Below are 16,101 nucleotides of genomic sequence, written 5' to 3'. Positions count from 1 at the left end.
GAACAAGTGTGGGACAAACTTGCTTCCTAGCTAACTAACATGCATTTAAGGTTTTAGGGCACACCCATTTCTCTAAGAGAGCATGTCTTCTGGGCAACGTCAAGGAATAGTTCCTTTCCCACATGGTAGAAAACATGATAATGTAGATATCTTAGCACATTTACAAAGTAAACATGTATTCGGTTTTTTTAATTGCACAATATTGATTACATGTTCATTTTAAAATTGCAGTTTTCCTTTATGTTGTAGCTATATCTGTTGCTAGGAATATGTTTAATATTTAGCTCATGTGCGCTTTATTAATATATTAGTATACAAACCTGTTATTGTTACACACGACATTATTGTGTAGAAATATACATTTGGTCTAGAAGCAGAAATATCAAAAATATACTATTGTGTACTCTCTCACACGACAGTGTAATGCAGGTGGCATTCTCAATAGCTTTCTTATATAGGAAATACTACCAATGTGTTTTCCAAACATTTAGCTACACAAAGGACAACATAAAGAAATTATTTCCATTTCAGGATAGGGCATGTTCCAGCCTTCATTATGTGTGCCCATTTCCCACTAAATGCCAGCCATCGATTAATCACTTGTGATGTGTACAGTTTAGCATTTGCCATGGGATAAGTGCCATGAGAGACTGGCTCATGCCTTAAGTTACTTTACTTGAAAGGGTTTGGTAGAGTCATGAATTAGAATTGTTCAGATTTAATGTCAAGCCATGTTTTGGTGCTGCAAGAATTAGATCTTTGGTTCCTCCCTTCACATAATCATAGTCAGCTGTTTTACACTGGAACAGTCAGTTATTGAAAAGGCTACTTAGTTTGCTGAAATATTGTTTTCTGATTAAGCAGAAAAATAGACATGCTAAAATGACAGTTCTTAATTGACTGCAGCTTCAGAAAGATGAAGAAGGATTGTGTGAACCCAGGGCTTGTTCACATAGTGCTAAAGCACAGTTTTGCATTAAGTCTGCATTATGAAAACAGCACAGAATTTTTTGTATGTCAAAATCAGTGGTAGCACATGTGAGAATTCCATTCTCTTTACCATTTATCATATATGCTATAAAGAAATTGATGAATGATCAGTGAGTATGAAAAGTAACCTTAATAGACAGAGAACTATGTACCTTTTGTTGCTGCTGTTTGTATACTTTTGGCAGCCTAAGCAGTAAAAGTGATAAATTTCTTCTCCACCAAAAGGATTCAAGAAATGAATTATCTGATGCCAAATTAAAATATAGATGAAACCTGGTATGATGGATATGATTACATGTGCAGGTGCTTATTTGTTAAAATGCAGGTTCTCTCCACCACCACCTCCAATTTGTATATTTTGCTGCAATAGGATAGAAAAACAATATTGGAGAAAAGAGTAGAAATTTGTAAATGAAAATATTTCTGTAGAATATACATAACAGCAGATAAAAATAATGATACAAGTGTAAGCTTTGTTCAGTTATATGAATAAACCTGTGCTGGCCACCACTAAGAGCAGCTTTAGATATTACAGCAGAGGCAGCCACCCAGCGACAACCAGGTGCATAGTGCACTACCAAGTACTGCAATCCCAAGCTCACTTACTTCAAAGTGACTCTTCCTGAAATTATTGTGAATTTATTTCTGATTAAATGGAGTTAGACTCCAGGCCCTGCACTCCTCAAGCTATACATTAATCTGAAGCTTATAATTTTTACCTCTTCGAACATCACAGAGGCATCACATCACTCGATAGTGCAAGTCATTTGCATATCTGTGTGACTGGATGCTGTAACATCTCAAGTCACCTCTAAATGTGACAGATTCATTCAGTTACCGTTCTTCAGTTGCTGTTTGTTACTGCTCACAACATAGCTTCTGATTTCAGATGACTTCTGATATCTTTCTTTCTTTTTTGTGTGTTTTTGGCTGGGCAGCAAACTTGCTAAGAAACGTAAAGATGCCATGGGAAACACGAGGCAAGAAATGACCCACATGGTGAATGCAATGGATAGGAGTTACGCAGATCAGAGCACCCTTCATGCAGAGGATCCTCTCTCGGTTACCTTTATGGACTCTCATAACTTCAGCCCCAGGTGTAAGTGGCAGAGTTGTTTTGTTGTTGCTGTTGTTTTGTTGGACAGGAGCTGTTATTCTCTCTATAATTTCTGTTCACTAGTTTTGTAAAGAAAATATTACTTTGTGAAGAGTTTGTCCAATAGGATGCACCCTTGTTAGGAAAAGTTGGGGTATATGTTCATCAGAGCACATGAAAGGTACAAACATTCCTAGTTGGACTCTTGTTGCAAGAGCTTACTCCACCCACCCACCCCAAAAGATGCTTGTCTTTGTCTGATGTTTTTAAGAGACAAAAGACAAGAAACACAAGAATATTTTTAAATAAATAGTGTGTAAATAAGCTATTATAAACTTAAATAAGCCATTAAAAGATATTATAACCCTGTAGCACAGTTGCAGTTAAATTTTTAAAAGGTTTGCCATGAACAGCAGGAAACTGCCCTAGCAGCAATCTTTGTCATAGAAAAGGTAGAGTTAGGTTTGTCAGTATGTTATCTTTTCTTTGGTGTGTCTAGAGCAGAAAACACACATTAATTATTTCAACATTAAACGCTTTGCAGATGGATTGATATGATCATTCTACATGCATATAGGTTGCAAGAACCATCTATATTTACCAGGAACATGAGTTTCAAAACCTGCACATTTATCCATACAGAACTTAGATTGTTATAGAAATCCAGTACTTTTTGGAGAGTTCTCATAGTGGGTTAATTTCACCAATGATATAATGAAGGGATAATTTTAAAACAGCAGATTCTTCTGCTCAGGTTGGCATATTAGGTTAGTGTGAGATGCATTCTGTTGGTGCAAGGCTTATCCCACCAAAAGATACATTGTCCACTGATGGAATACACCACCATTAGCTGAACAGGCTGGATGGATGCAACCCAGTGCTTGGTCATAGTACCTGTGGAGCCCCACATGGGTATTGCACGGGTCTACTGTGGAGAGATTTTTGAAGCTCAAAAAATGCTCAAGGGTACTCCGTTGTCCCCCTCCCTGCTGGTTCTGGCCTTTTCCAGCATGAGAAGGGGACTGAACACCCTTCCATCAGTTCCTCTCTGCCACTGCTGGACTGAGGTATAGTTGTTGGATTTAGTTAAGAGGTCACAGCAGTGCAGGAAGGAGGGGTTTATTTATTTACTAAAACATATCTCGCCTTTCCTCTTGGCTCAGAGCTGCTCACAATAATAATTAAAACATCCCCAGCTAAAACAAAAGATAAAATAACAAGCCCTAAATCCCCCCCCCAAAAAAAAAGATGCCTGCTGTTCAAACCACCTCAGATGCCCTGCCAAAGAGGCAGGCCTTGCAGTACAAACACAAACATGCAGAGAAGCCTCCCAAGTCAAAGTCGTTGTTCACTCCTACCCATCCTCATCCTAAAGACCATCCTACCTGCGGGACCGCCTCTCCCCATATGAGCCCGGGGAGGTACCTGTGGAGCCCCACATGGGTATTGCACGGGTCTACTGTGGAGAGATTTTTGAAGCTCAAAAAATGCTCAAGGGTACTCCGTTGTCCCCCTCCGTGCTGGTTCTGGCCTTTTCCAGCATGAGAAGGGGATTGAACACCCTTCCATCAGTTCCTCTCTGCCACTGCTGGACTGAGGTATAGTTGTTGGATTTAGTTAAGAGGTCACAGCAGTGCAGGAAGGAGGGGTTTATTTATTTACTAAAACATATCCCGCCTTTCCTCTTGGCTCAGAGCTGCTCACAATAATAATTAAAACATCCCCAGCTAAAACAAAAGATAAAATAACAAGCCCTAAATCCCCCCCCCAAAAAAAGATGCCTGCTGTTCAAACCACCTCAGATGCCCTGCCAAAGAGGCAGGCCTTGCAGTACAAACACAAACATGCAGAGAAGCCTCCCAAGTCAAAGTCGTTGTTCACTCCTACCCATCCTCATCCTAAAGACCATCCTACCTGCGGGACCGCCTCTCCCCATATGAGCCCGGGGAGCTTTACGCTCTTTCAATCAACACCTCCTGGTGACCCCAACCTGAGAGACGTCTGCTTAACCTCAACCAGGGTAAGGGCTTTTTCAGCCCTTGCCCCAACATGGTGGAACATGCTCACACCCTGAGGGACCTATTACAGTTCCGCAGGGCCTGTAAAGCAGAGCTGTTCCACCAGGCTTTTGGTTTGAGGCAGCAGACATTCAACCACTCTGGCCTCACCTATTCATGGCCCCTTCCTAGTGCCCTGCTGCTTAAATAACATTACTTGGGCACTGGAGCTTTTATTCACCTGATATGAGGCAAGGGTCCTTTCTGCTATTGTTTATTGAGCCATCTGTTGTTTTATTGGTTTTATCGCTTTTATTGTTTTATGAATCTTGTGTTGTAAGCTGCCCTGAGCCCACTTGTGGGATAGGGCGGGGTATAAATTAAGTAAATAATAATAACTCCTCACAAACCATTTTTGCAACCACTCAAGGAGACAGTCTCTGTTCCAAGAACACCCTCTCCATCGGGGCACTCACCATAGTTGTCCCCTTCTACCTCAATGCTTCTTCTTCCATTGGTTTCAAAATTGCCACTTATCAATGCATCATGGCCTGCTATGAATACCTTCTATGGGGTGGGATGGGATTGTTCCTTACCTGTTGACAAGCACAAACTGGCAAAACTCCTGTCCTTAGAGGTGTCAAAGCTGTCCAAACATCAAATCTCTTCAACAAAGCACTCCACTCACTGTGCAGCCTACACTACACTAACACTCATGGCTGAGGTCTGCCATGCTGCCCTAAGAAACCCACACCAGAACTGAAGACCTACCCTTCAAAGGCATGGATCTCTTCAGTGTCAACAACAGTAAGGCAAGGAAGCACAAACTTACTACTAAATCCTTAGGGGTGATTCCCTCTACACCTTCTGCTACTAGACCTAGGCCATACTAGAGACCATACTACCCTATATTCAGGGGAAGAGGTCAGAGGAAGAGGATCACCTTCATACTCCAACAGGCCTCCCTATATGTCTGCCCGTCAACCCCCTGTCCCACAAAGGAAAAGGTTCCCTTCTCTGAGGGGCAAAGCTAGATTTCACTTGCCAAACCCCACCAAACTGTGAGGCAGGGCTTTAGACAACTACGGCCCATGCCCAGCACTTTAGTCAACAGAGGAACTGAGCCCTCAGCAACTCACTTGGCAGGACACTTCTCAAGACCAGTGAGTGCTCAGCATCATGACAAACCAATATGCCATAAAGTTTGCCTCTCTTCCAGCCTAGTTACCCCAGTCATCCAACCCTCTTGTCCCCTCTCCAGAAATTTCTGCAGAGGTCAACACCCTCCTCAGCAAGAAAGCAATCATGACAGTGCAAGTAAAAGATCAACACTCAGGGTCCTAATCCAGATACTTTCTGGTCAAAAAGAAAAGGAGAGGGGAGTGAGACTCATCCTAAACCTGAATAAGTTTATGTTAATAAAAGTACGGAATGTTATCCATTCCTGATTTCCTTCCTCTGTTATGGCCAACTGTATGGTTTGTAACGCTAGAGTTGCTTGATACATATTTCCATGTAAAGATAAGACCGGTGCATCAAAAATATCACCGCTTCCAAAATTGTAGCAATGGTAGTAGCCTGCCTATGAAGGCTAGGGTGTAAGATATACCTGTACCTTGACAAGTGGCTGATTGTATTCGATACCAAGCCAAAACTCCAAAGCATCTCCCTTTACCAGAAGCCACACTCACCATGGATGCCTTTTTGTCAGGTTGGGGCACCCACATCAGGCAAGTGTTGGTTAGCAAGACATGGTCTACCCAAGAAGCACTCCAATGCATCTACGTGCTTGAACTCCAGGTCCTATACAGCAGTCTGTTAGCCCTGCACATCTACATGGTGGGCGAAAAGATCCAAATAGCCACAGAGAATCTCATGGCCATAAACAAACAGGGTGGTACCTCTTCACTCATGCTCTGTCATCTTTCTACACTAATATGGGAATGGTCATTTGCAATAATGCCACTATCCCGGACATTCACATAGGACCAACAACTGGTTAGTGGACTTCCTCAGCTGCACCCCCTAGTACCTCGCACTTGGCAAATCAACTGGGTTTTTTCTTGCCCTGATATTCAATCATTGGAGAGTGCCAACAATAGACTGACTTACTACCAGATGGAATTTAAAAAACACACATTCTTTTGTTCCCAAGGCACATGGAACCTGAATGCTCCGGGAGATGCTTTCCACATCCTGCTATTCACATTTCCCCACCACCACTATCCCCCAGGGCCCTTTACAAAATGAGACAGAAACACTCATTGTCTGTCTTAATAGCCTCTTTTCGGCTGAGACAAACATGGTTCTCAACACTGCTAGCTATATCCCTTAAGCGGTACATGTCCCTTCCCCAGGAATGCAGCCTTCTTCTACAGGGCTCCTTCCTGCACCCAAACATTGGCATCTTACATTTAGCAGTGTGGCTTATTCAATGACAAACTGCCAGATTTCTGAACATGTAAAAGAAGTTCTGCTTAATACTAGAAAACTGGCCACCTGGCCCTCTTATTCTTTCAGATGAAAGTATTTCTGTACATGGGCTAAGGATCAAAACTCAGAACCTGTCACATGTCCCATAAAAAGAGTCTTCAGATCTATATATCTAATTCCCAACTGTGCCCCTGTGTGCGGATACTTATTTCCAGAGACACGGAACACATGGAGGGAAAAGAGATTATCCTGTACTCGTGGGCCACTTGCTAGGTGTACAGAAAAATCTAAAAACTTTAAAAAACATAAGGGGGAGGTTAAAAACAGCCAAAAAGTAGAACAGTGTTAACAGCACCTGCGCAGAAAACATATGTACTAAGGCGGGAGAACGTGCTGGAGAGCCCTAGAGAAGCTGCCGCCGCCGTTTTGAACACCAGGAGAAGTAGTTGCTGCCACGAGGACAACTGCCATGGCTATACCCCCCCCAGCCAATGCTCTACATGCAAGACACCCTGGGAGCGGCCACTCGCTTCACCCTCTCCGCCGACTGATGCCTGCCGGCCTTTGCCTCACCCGGCGAGGGAAGGAAGGGAAGGTGTCTCAGCCAAGCTGGGCCGTGCCCTGTCCCCTCAGCCAATGCCTGAAACAATGAAGTGGTGCTTCTCCAGCTCTCCCCGCTGCCGCCTCTTTCTTTGCTGCTGACCAAGATGTGGCCCTCACCACTGCTGCTCGGCCTGCTCCTCTGGGTGCTTGGTGGGGAGCAGCCACAGCACTACAGCAGCAACGGCAAGCATCGGCCTGGCCGGAGGGGGTGGGAGGGGAGAGAAATGGAAGGGCGCTTAGACTGCCGGGTGGGAGAGGGAAGCAAAGGTGGGGGAAAGTCCCCTCCCTGCAAGTTTCTCCCTTCCTGAACAGGCAACAGGGCAGCCCCCCCAACACCCCCCCACACTTCCCAACAGTTTCCAACACAGCGGCGTCCTCCTACCATGGCTCTTCCAAAAGTTGGCACTTCCTCCTTGGCCACTGAATCCTCTTCCAACCTTCCTCCTCCTTACAGAGAGAGTGCATCCCTTCCACCTCTTTGCTTCCTTCCCTTTTCCTCTTCTAACAGTCTTCCCCCCTCCCCTTCTCTGTCAACCTGCCCCCGTCTCTTCTTTGTCAATCTACCCCTCCTTCTCTGATAAAGGCAAACGTTCCCTTGCTCGAAAGCCAGTCAAATCCAACTCTAGGGTTGTGGTGATCATCTCCATTTCAAAGCTGAAGAGCCAGCGCTGTCCGAAGACATTTCTGTGGTCATGTGGCCGGCATGACTAAACACCAAGGCTCATGGAGCGCTGTTACCTTCCCACTGAAGTGGTACCTATTTATCTACTTGCAGTTTCTTGCTTTTGAACTGCTAGGTTGGCAGGAGCTGGAACTAGAGATGGGAGCTCACTCCATCATGCGGCAAACTCGGGTCTCGAACTGCTAAACTACCGACCTTCCACAGCCTGCAGTTCAGCATCTTAACCACTTGAGCCACCGCAGCTCCTCTTCTTTGATAACCTACCCCCATTTCCCCCTTCACTCACCCCCACCTTTGCAGCTCTCCCCAACTACCCCCCATTCTTCCCCACCTTTGCACCTCTCCCCAACTACCCCCCATCCTTGCTGCTGTCCCCACCTACCCCCCCCCCTCCGCCTTGGCACTCCAGTAATCCCACCTTTGCAGCTCTCCCTATCTACTCCCCACCCTTGGCACCACTACCCACCCATCCCTGGCATTCACTCACCCCTACCATTGCTCTCTTCCCACCTACCTCCCCACCTTTGGCACTCCCCTCCCCTCCAACCTTGCTGCTCTCCCCACCTCCCTACCGATTGAGAGAGCTCTGCCTTTAAACAGCTGTAAGTCTGCTGGATCACAGGAGCTAAATTAGTACTTTGTTAGTACTTGGATGGGAGACCACCATGGAAATCAAGGTTTGCTATGTGAAGGACAGTCATGGCAAACCAACTCTGTTAGTCTCTTGCCTAGGAAACCCACAGTGTTACCATAAGTTGCCTGTGACTTGACAGCACTTCCCACCACTAATGGTTGGAGAATAAAATTAGGATCTGGAAGACCCAGGTTAAAATCCCCACTCTGCCAAGAGAAGCCCCCTAGCATAACATACAGTGAACTTATGGAACTAACTGCAACAAGTTTGGCAATAGAGGCCAATTTCTTAGACGGCTTCAGAAGGAAGGACTTCTTCATGCTACCTTAAGAACTTACTTATACCCCGCCTTGGTCCCCACTCTGTCTCATGACCAGGAGTATATACATTTAGTCATTGTCACCAGACAGCAGTGTTGGGGGAGTAGTAGCAAGGCTCCTGGTTTTTCACTGCCCCTAACAGGAGTGATGCTCTGGTTGCCTCGCACCTTCCCTGGGCTGAGGGGACAGACAAACAGAGAGAAGGAATAACACTATGTAGGGGAGACTGACAGTACACAAAACCTACTTCTGCAGTTACAAGTTAAACCAAGCCACAACACATTGCGCAACATTTTGTTGCGGGTCCCGTCTTGTACCTCCTAAACCTGGCCAGGGAGCACTCTTGTTCACCTCCATAACAGTCCATCTAGCAGCCATAGCATGCTTCCACAGATATATCAAGCCGAAAGGGAATCCAAACTATTCCTTAAGGGGTTACTAAAACAATTTCACCCAGTCCAGCCTCCATTCCCACAGTGGAGCCTATCACTTGTGCTTTCAAGCTCACGGGCAGACCATTTGAACCCATGGCCACCTGCTCTCTACATCTCCTTACCGTGAAAACAGAGTTCCTGATTGCCATCATATCAGCCAGAAGGGTCAGCTAATTGCAAGCACTGCAACATGACCCCCTCCTTTCTGAAAGTCTTTGACACCAGAGTAGTCCTTCGCATTTCGCTGCAGTTTCTTCCTCTAACATCCAAATTCCATCTAAACCAGGATATCACCCTACCATTGTTAAATCCACAAGCACAGGGTGACAAGGAATGAGCCCTCCACTCCTTAGACATGCATAGAACACATCTTTTCTGCCTTGGCAGAATGAAACCCTTCGTAAAAGACAACCACCTTTTCACCTGCTTCCTAGGCCCCAATGTGGGCGACTAACTGTGGGTACAATTCATTTCCAGATATATAGTCATCTGCATTAAACTGTGTTATAAACTCGCATGAGTTCACAGCTTGGTACATACTCTCTCTACCCAAGCACAATCTGCCTCTGCTGCCTTTTGTTGTGGTCTCTCCATTGACTCTGTCTGCAAGGCTGCACCGTGGACTTTTTCATGCGCCCCCTTGCAAAGCATTTCTTGATGGACATAGATGCTACGAGAGACATGGCAGTGGGAAGAGCAGTCCTGTAGTCTATATTCAACTGAGGGCTTAAACCTGCCTTCTTAAGACTGGTAGATCAGCTTGCTACTCTCCTGTATGGGACTGCACAAGTACCACAACAATGAAAACAAGGTTGTACTTACCTGTAACTGTTGTTCATTGAGTGGTCACCTGTGCAGTCACACATTGCTCCCTCCTGTCCCTCTATGAGCTCTTAACTAAACCCAACAACTGTATGGCAGCAGCAGAGAGGAAGTGAGGGAAGGTTGCTCCTCTCTCTTTTATATACCACACTTGAAAAGGTGGGAAGCAGCAAGGAGGAGGTGGATAGAGCACCTTAGGCATTTCTTGAGCTTCAAGAACCTATCCTCAGTAGGTGTCTGCAGGCGCAATACCCATGTATGACTGCACAGGTGACTGATGAACAACAGTTACAGGTAAGCACAACCCTATTTTCTATGTTAGAAAATTTTCTTATTAAAACATCTTTTATTCCATCCACTTTGAGCGACAAATACAAAGTCAGTTACCACTCGGAAACTAAGAGAAGATGTGCTGATATGGTCAATACATTATAATGGTTATACTATTTCTTAGCATTTCATGCCCTGTTTATCTTGTAGTTTAATACCGGAAAGCAGCTGTTAATTTAAGACTATCGTAAAATATAATAGTTCTACCAGTATAGGAGTCCCAAAGCAACAACATCATTGCCCTCAATGACCCCCTGCTTTAGATGTTCCTGACTCTCCCCCCCCCCCCCCCGTGGGTTTTTTGTTCTGTGCCAGTTGCAGTTTGGTAGCCACTGTAGTGCATGCCGTGTATATAACAAGTACAGTGATTGCATTCAAGTTACAAGTATCAACGGCTACGAGTCATGATGGATATCTACCCCCCTCCAGTACCAGAAGCAGTATGCCTCTTTAGATCAGTTGGTGCGGAGCATGCTGTTTCTGACATTGTAGAGGTACCTGGTCAGCCACTATGTGAGCAGAATGCTGAATTAGATGGGCCTTCGGTCTGATCCAGCATGACTCTTCTTATATTCTCATGTATATGTGTTACATATTGCCAGTTTCTTATTGGACTGTGTATGCAATTTAATGGTTGTCATTTTCTCAGTGCTTTGGTGTCTCCAAGTAGTGGAGTGTTCTAGTGACAGATGTAGCCCAGTGCAGATACTCTTAATTCAGATACTGGTCCATGTGGAGCAGCCATATGGTAGCCATAATGTCTGTTTTGAGACAACTGCACTGATAGAAGTGATGCATAAAACTAGTCACTATGCAACACATAATTTACTCAGCAGCTGAAGCCGGAATGCTTAGCCATTAATTTAAATGCTTGTTGATGTTTCACTTCCATCAAGGAAACTTGCTGATGAGCACCTCAGTTAATGTAACTCCACTTTAACCTCTTTCTATACTTTCAAATGAATCTATTGAATCTATTTGCGCTGCGCCCTGTGAAAAATTCAGTGTGCGTTTGGCATAGTGCTAAGTTTCTGAAAGTAGCAGCAATTGCTTTCTAACTGTTCCAATTAGACTTTGGCAGCTGTGCTGGCAAATCTACCTGAGGTTTACTCTGTGGCTTTTAAACAGCAAATGCTATCAGATGTCCAGATTGACTAAATTAGGCCTTTTTATAAATTTGCATATGCCAATATTGTCTCCAGTAAAGTAGGTTGTTTGTGTTCTGTTTGTATTAACAAGATAAATAGACATTATGTGATTTTTGAAAACAAATCTCTGTGTTTTAAAAGATACATATATATTTATATACACACCAATTGAGGGTAATATATTTCTTCATGAGCTTTGTTTTCCTGCAGTGCCAAATGATCCACTTGTGCCGACCGCTGTGTTAGGTGAGGACCTAGTCCTTCTTCATCCATTCCTTCATGGGTTTCACTTCCTTGCATGATTCATAAGTCTTACCAACAAATATATTTTATTGCCTGCTGGAGGGGCCTGTTTCCAATTAAAAAGATAGACCGTCTGAATATTCAAGTATATGCAGCACTATCTTCCTAGGGCTGCACCAAATAATCAACGATTACAGCACTGCTTATGGAAGATGTTCCTTTCCAAAGCTTTTTCTTTGTTGTGTGTTCTTTTCAGCCTCAGTTGGCTGCTGGTTCAATGCCATTTTTTGTTTTCAGTTACATTGTGCTCTGCCTAAGGATAGTGGCACCTTGTAACTGATTTGACTGTGTGATGGCTGTCAAAGCAGTAGCTGATTGGGGCTCTGAAGAGTGTCAGTGCTGTCAGGTAAAAGAGAAGGAAATGTTCTTACTGGATATACAGATTTCAGAACAGATTTCACCCGGGTTTTTTTTACCTACCCTCTCAGAAGTCAACAGAACTGGAATGTGCTTTGCCCAAAGAGCAAAAGTGTTTTTGAAAACAGCTCCCATGTTTTGGCTCACTCCTGTAGTTTGCTATCTCATTTATACTGCAGAGCTGAAATAGTGCAAATATTGAATAATTGAAGTCCTTATCTATATACAGTTTAAGATGGGTAGCCATGTTAGTCTGTCTGTAGCAGTAGAAAAGAGTGTCCAGTAGCACCTTAAGACTAACAAAAATTTGTGGTAGGGTATGAACTTTGATGTGTCACTGCTCACTTCTTCAGATACAGCTAGAATGTGAGTCCATCTGTCCTGTATATTGGTAAATGGAGTGATTTCAGATGCCAAATGGCATTATCAGGCAAGTGACAACAGAAGGTGTGATATGCCAAATTAGTAGGCATGGAGAAATCAGCATTGGTAATGAGAAAGGAAACCAAGGTCTTGATTCAATCCAGGTGGATGCATTGTCTTGAATTTCGTTATCAGTTGCAATTCAGCAGTCTCTCTTTCTAATCTCCCTTTGAAATTCCTTTGTAAGATAACTGCTACTTTTACGTTAGTGACTGAATGTCCTGGAAGGTTAAAATGTTCCCCCACTGGTTTTTGAATGTTGTGGTTTCTGATGTCAGACTTATGTCTATTAATTCTTTGTCGAAGGGACTGTCCTGTTTGTCCAGTGTAGACAGTGGAAGAAGATCTACAATCTCTGCACATCACCCCTAATCCAATCACACCATCTATTTTCATTTGCCTGATAATGTCATTTGGCATCTGAAATAACTCTACTTTCCAATAGATAGGACAGATGGACTCACATTCTAGCTGTATCTGAAGAAGTGAGCAGTGACTCATGAGAGCTCATACCCTACCACAAATTTTGTTAGTCTTTAAGGTGCTACTGGACTCTTACTCTTTTCTATACAGATAATGATAGATTTTGAACCATAAGTCTGGTGGAAAGATTATATCCTGGAACTGAAGAGTTGGTTTACTTGTTTCTGAAGCTTGGAGCACATTCAGTGGGATGTATGAGGTTAGGTCCTGCTAATCTGTTCCACTAAATGTGGTGTTTTTCTCTCAGCAGTAAGTGCAGACTTGGATGCTGGAATTTCTTCCACCAGAGGGAAGTATCATGTACTAGGACACAGTGCTGCAATTACTGGAACAGTTTGACAAGATCCGACCCCCCCCCCCCAATTTGGACATGTCAGAAACTGGTTTTAAAAATCCCCTCAGTTTCCAGAACAACTTTCCATGTGGCATGGCTCTGTTTGAGAAATAGAATTCCAAAGCTCTGTACCCCTTTAGCTATGTGTTATTAATTGCACTGTTCCTTGGAGACCAACCAGTAACCTCCCAAAGGTCCCCCATGGGCTTCATGTATCTGGACATACGTCCTGTGTGTTCAGAATCAGTCCTCTATCAAAATGCCCACTCTGGCTCCCATCATTTAGTAAAAAAATAATATATAAAATCTTAAATTACAATACCCATCTTTACATAATTAATAAAACCAAGCTTGCTGATGGGGTGCTGTTTCCTAACATTTTTCATCAAGAGACCCTTACTGTCATATAGTCTCTAAACAAGCCTATTTGATGTGACATTAGAGCTATCAAAACCTCCAACTTGGTTAGGTGAAACAAATCTTTTGACATGCAAAGGTTAATCTGTTAGAACTTCAGTGAGACAGCAGCTGTGAAGAGCAGCCCCAGGGCAAAACTGAAAGGCAGCCTGACAGTTTCTGCATGCGTTCACATCACAGTATAGTTATCCGTTTTGTTGATCATTGACAAATATTATTTATGTGAGGCAAAAAGCAATATGGGTCCTAGCTGGAGTTCACTGTAGCTTATAGCTGTATCAAAGACTTGATACTGCTCATTTGTCATTTTGTTTTAATATATATATGGTGTTTCCTTCCATTGCAGTTTCTAATAACAGTTTTCATAAATTTGCATTCAAAAAGTACTTTGTCTATGTGTTACCTTTTGAAGTGTGTGCGCTTTTGTGTGGTGTTTAAAAATTACATGGTAATTTCTGTGTGACCCTAAAATTATAGAAGCTCTTCTAGTTACTACTGCTCTGAAGCTTCTGCAATTTTTAATTCCACCATTTTCTAATATAAGGCAGACTTCAAAAATGTTTGTTTTATTTTCTTTTTTACGCTTCAATGATTACAGTCCCTATAACTGGTAAGTATATGAGAAGAAACTGCCAAGCTGCCAATGAAATTATTTTTGTTGCAGTATACATGACTTAATGAGGAAAGCATGATATTTAAAGTGACTTTGACATGTTATTCATACTATTACTTGGTTTAATGAGGCACACGGACACTGAAATTAAAAACTCATGTGATGGTTTAAGGAGCTGGTTTATTTACTTTATTGTAAGAACATGATTGCCCTTCCAGCATATTAATTTGACTTTGATGTTAGTGTTCCATGTTGGAACCTGTTTTGTTATTAGATCCTTTCATTGGTTAGTGCAGTCAAGTACAAATCTATTTGGTTAATGGGGACAGATCAAATTGGAAGGAGTAAGTTCTTAAAACTGTAATTTAGAATGAAAATCTTCTAGTACAGATTATATCATTTCTACATCCTTTTCAGCATTTAGCACAATATTGGTGTTAAATAACTGAAGTTGTAGAACCTTAGTATATTAGGGTTGTCAAGTCTGACTCAGGAACTATCTGAGGACTTTGGGGGTGGAGACAGGAGACTTTGGGGGTAGAGACAGGAGAAAGGCTTTTGTGATGTCACTTCCCAAGCTCCATCCCTTCTGATGTCACTTCCAGTAGGGGGGCTGCCCTCTGGATGGCCATACAAGCCATTTATTCCGACCCCTTGCTCAATGCAGGATCAGCCTAGAGCATCCCTGACAAGTGTTTGTTCAGCCTGTGTTTAAAGACTGTCAGTGAGAGGGAGCTCACTACCTCCCTAGGCAAATGATTCCACTGTTGAACAACTCATTCAGTAGGTGATGTGAAAAGACCTCTGTCTGAGACCCTGGAGAGCCACTGCCAGTCTGTGTAGGCAATACTGACCTCAATGGACTGATTCGGTATAAGGCAGCTGTATGTGTTAGCACAGGGTGCAGTAGTCAGCAGCTCCCTTTTGCTTGTAGAAAACAGGGCACTGATGCTTTTGTATTCAAGAAATATGCTAAAGGAGTACAATTTAATATGCTATCTATGTGATAAACGATACTTTATGGTGTTACAGCAACAAAAAATATACTATCTAGGAAAAATAATTTTTTCCATGGCTTCAAGATTTCCAAAACTGTTACATCTCTAACAAGATGCCAACTATTTCCCCATATACACTCAGGCAACATGCTCACAGGATCTAATAACTTCAGCACTATTGGCTCCGACTCATTCATTCATTTTCCAAAGTAAAATATCCCATAAAGGATCAACACAATGCCTTTCTGCTACCTACCTTGGACAAATAGGTTCCTGCCTCCAGAAAAGATAAATAGATGTAAATCTGACATTAGAAATCACGATACTCAGAAACCAGTGGGGGAACATTTTATTCTTCCTTGACAAAGCACTACTACTATGAAAGCTGCCATCCTTCAATAAAATAACTTCGAAGGGAGACTCCAGTGTGAAACTTCTGAAGCAGAATGTATTAAGAAGTTTCATATTATTTGGCCAGGGTCAGTCATCAAATTAGAGTGGAACAGGGAGGAGGGAAGGAAAAGACTCCAGGAATATGATAAGAGAGTACGATTTAACAAGGTGGATAATCCTGACCATAACAGGAGATCAGAGGTATGGTGCTCAGGACTCTTTGAATAATGAGATGTAGCAGCATAGATGGAAAATGCAGGGCATTATTTTAGAAAGAACCCAATCTGTGTA

At 43.0% G+C, this 16,101-nt stretch overlaps 1 protein-coding gene across 1 annotated transcript in view; it reads left to right on the top strand.

The window, feature by feature from the left end:
* PTPRK (protein tyrosine phosphatase, receptor type K) overlaps positions 1 to 16,101 on the top strand; it is a 492,629-nt gene that overhangs the window by 427,242 nt on the left and 49,286 nt on the right. Inside the window, 1 exon segment of the mRNA XM_015416770.1 lies at positions 1,929 to 2,121. Coding sequence (XP_015272256.1) covers positions 1,929 to 2,121 — 193 coding nt within the window.

This window comes from Gekko japonicus, unplaced genomic scaffold (genome assembly GCF_001447785.1).
Source record: "Gekko japonicus isolate JY-2015 unplaced genomic scaffold, Gekko_japonicus_V1.1 scaffold92, whole genome shotgun sequence".
NCBI classification, from domain to species: domain Eukaryota; kingdom Metazoa; phylum Chordata; class Lepidosauria; order Squamata; family Gekkonidae; genus Gekko; species Gekko japonicus.
Note: the sequence above shows the minus strand (reverse complement) of the source record. Positions and strands in the feature narration are given on the sequence as shown.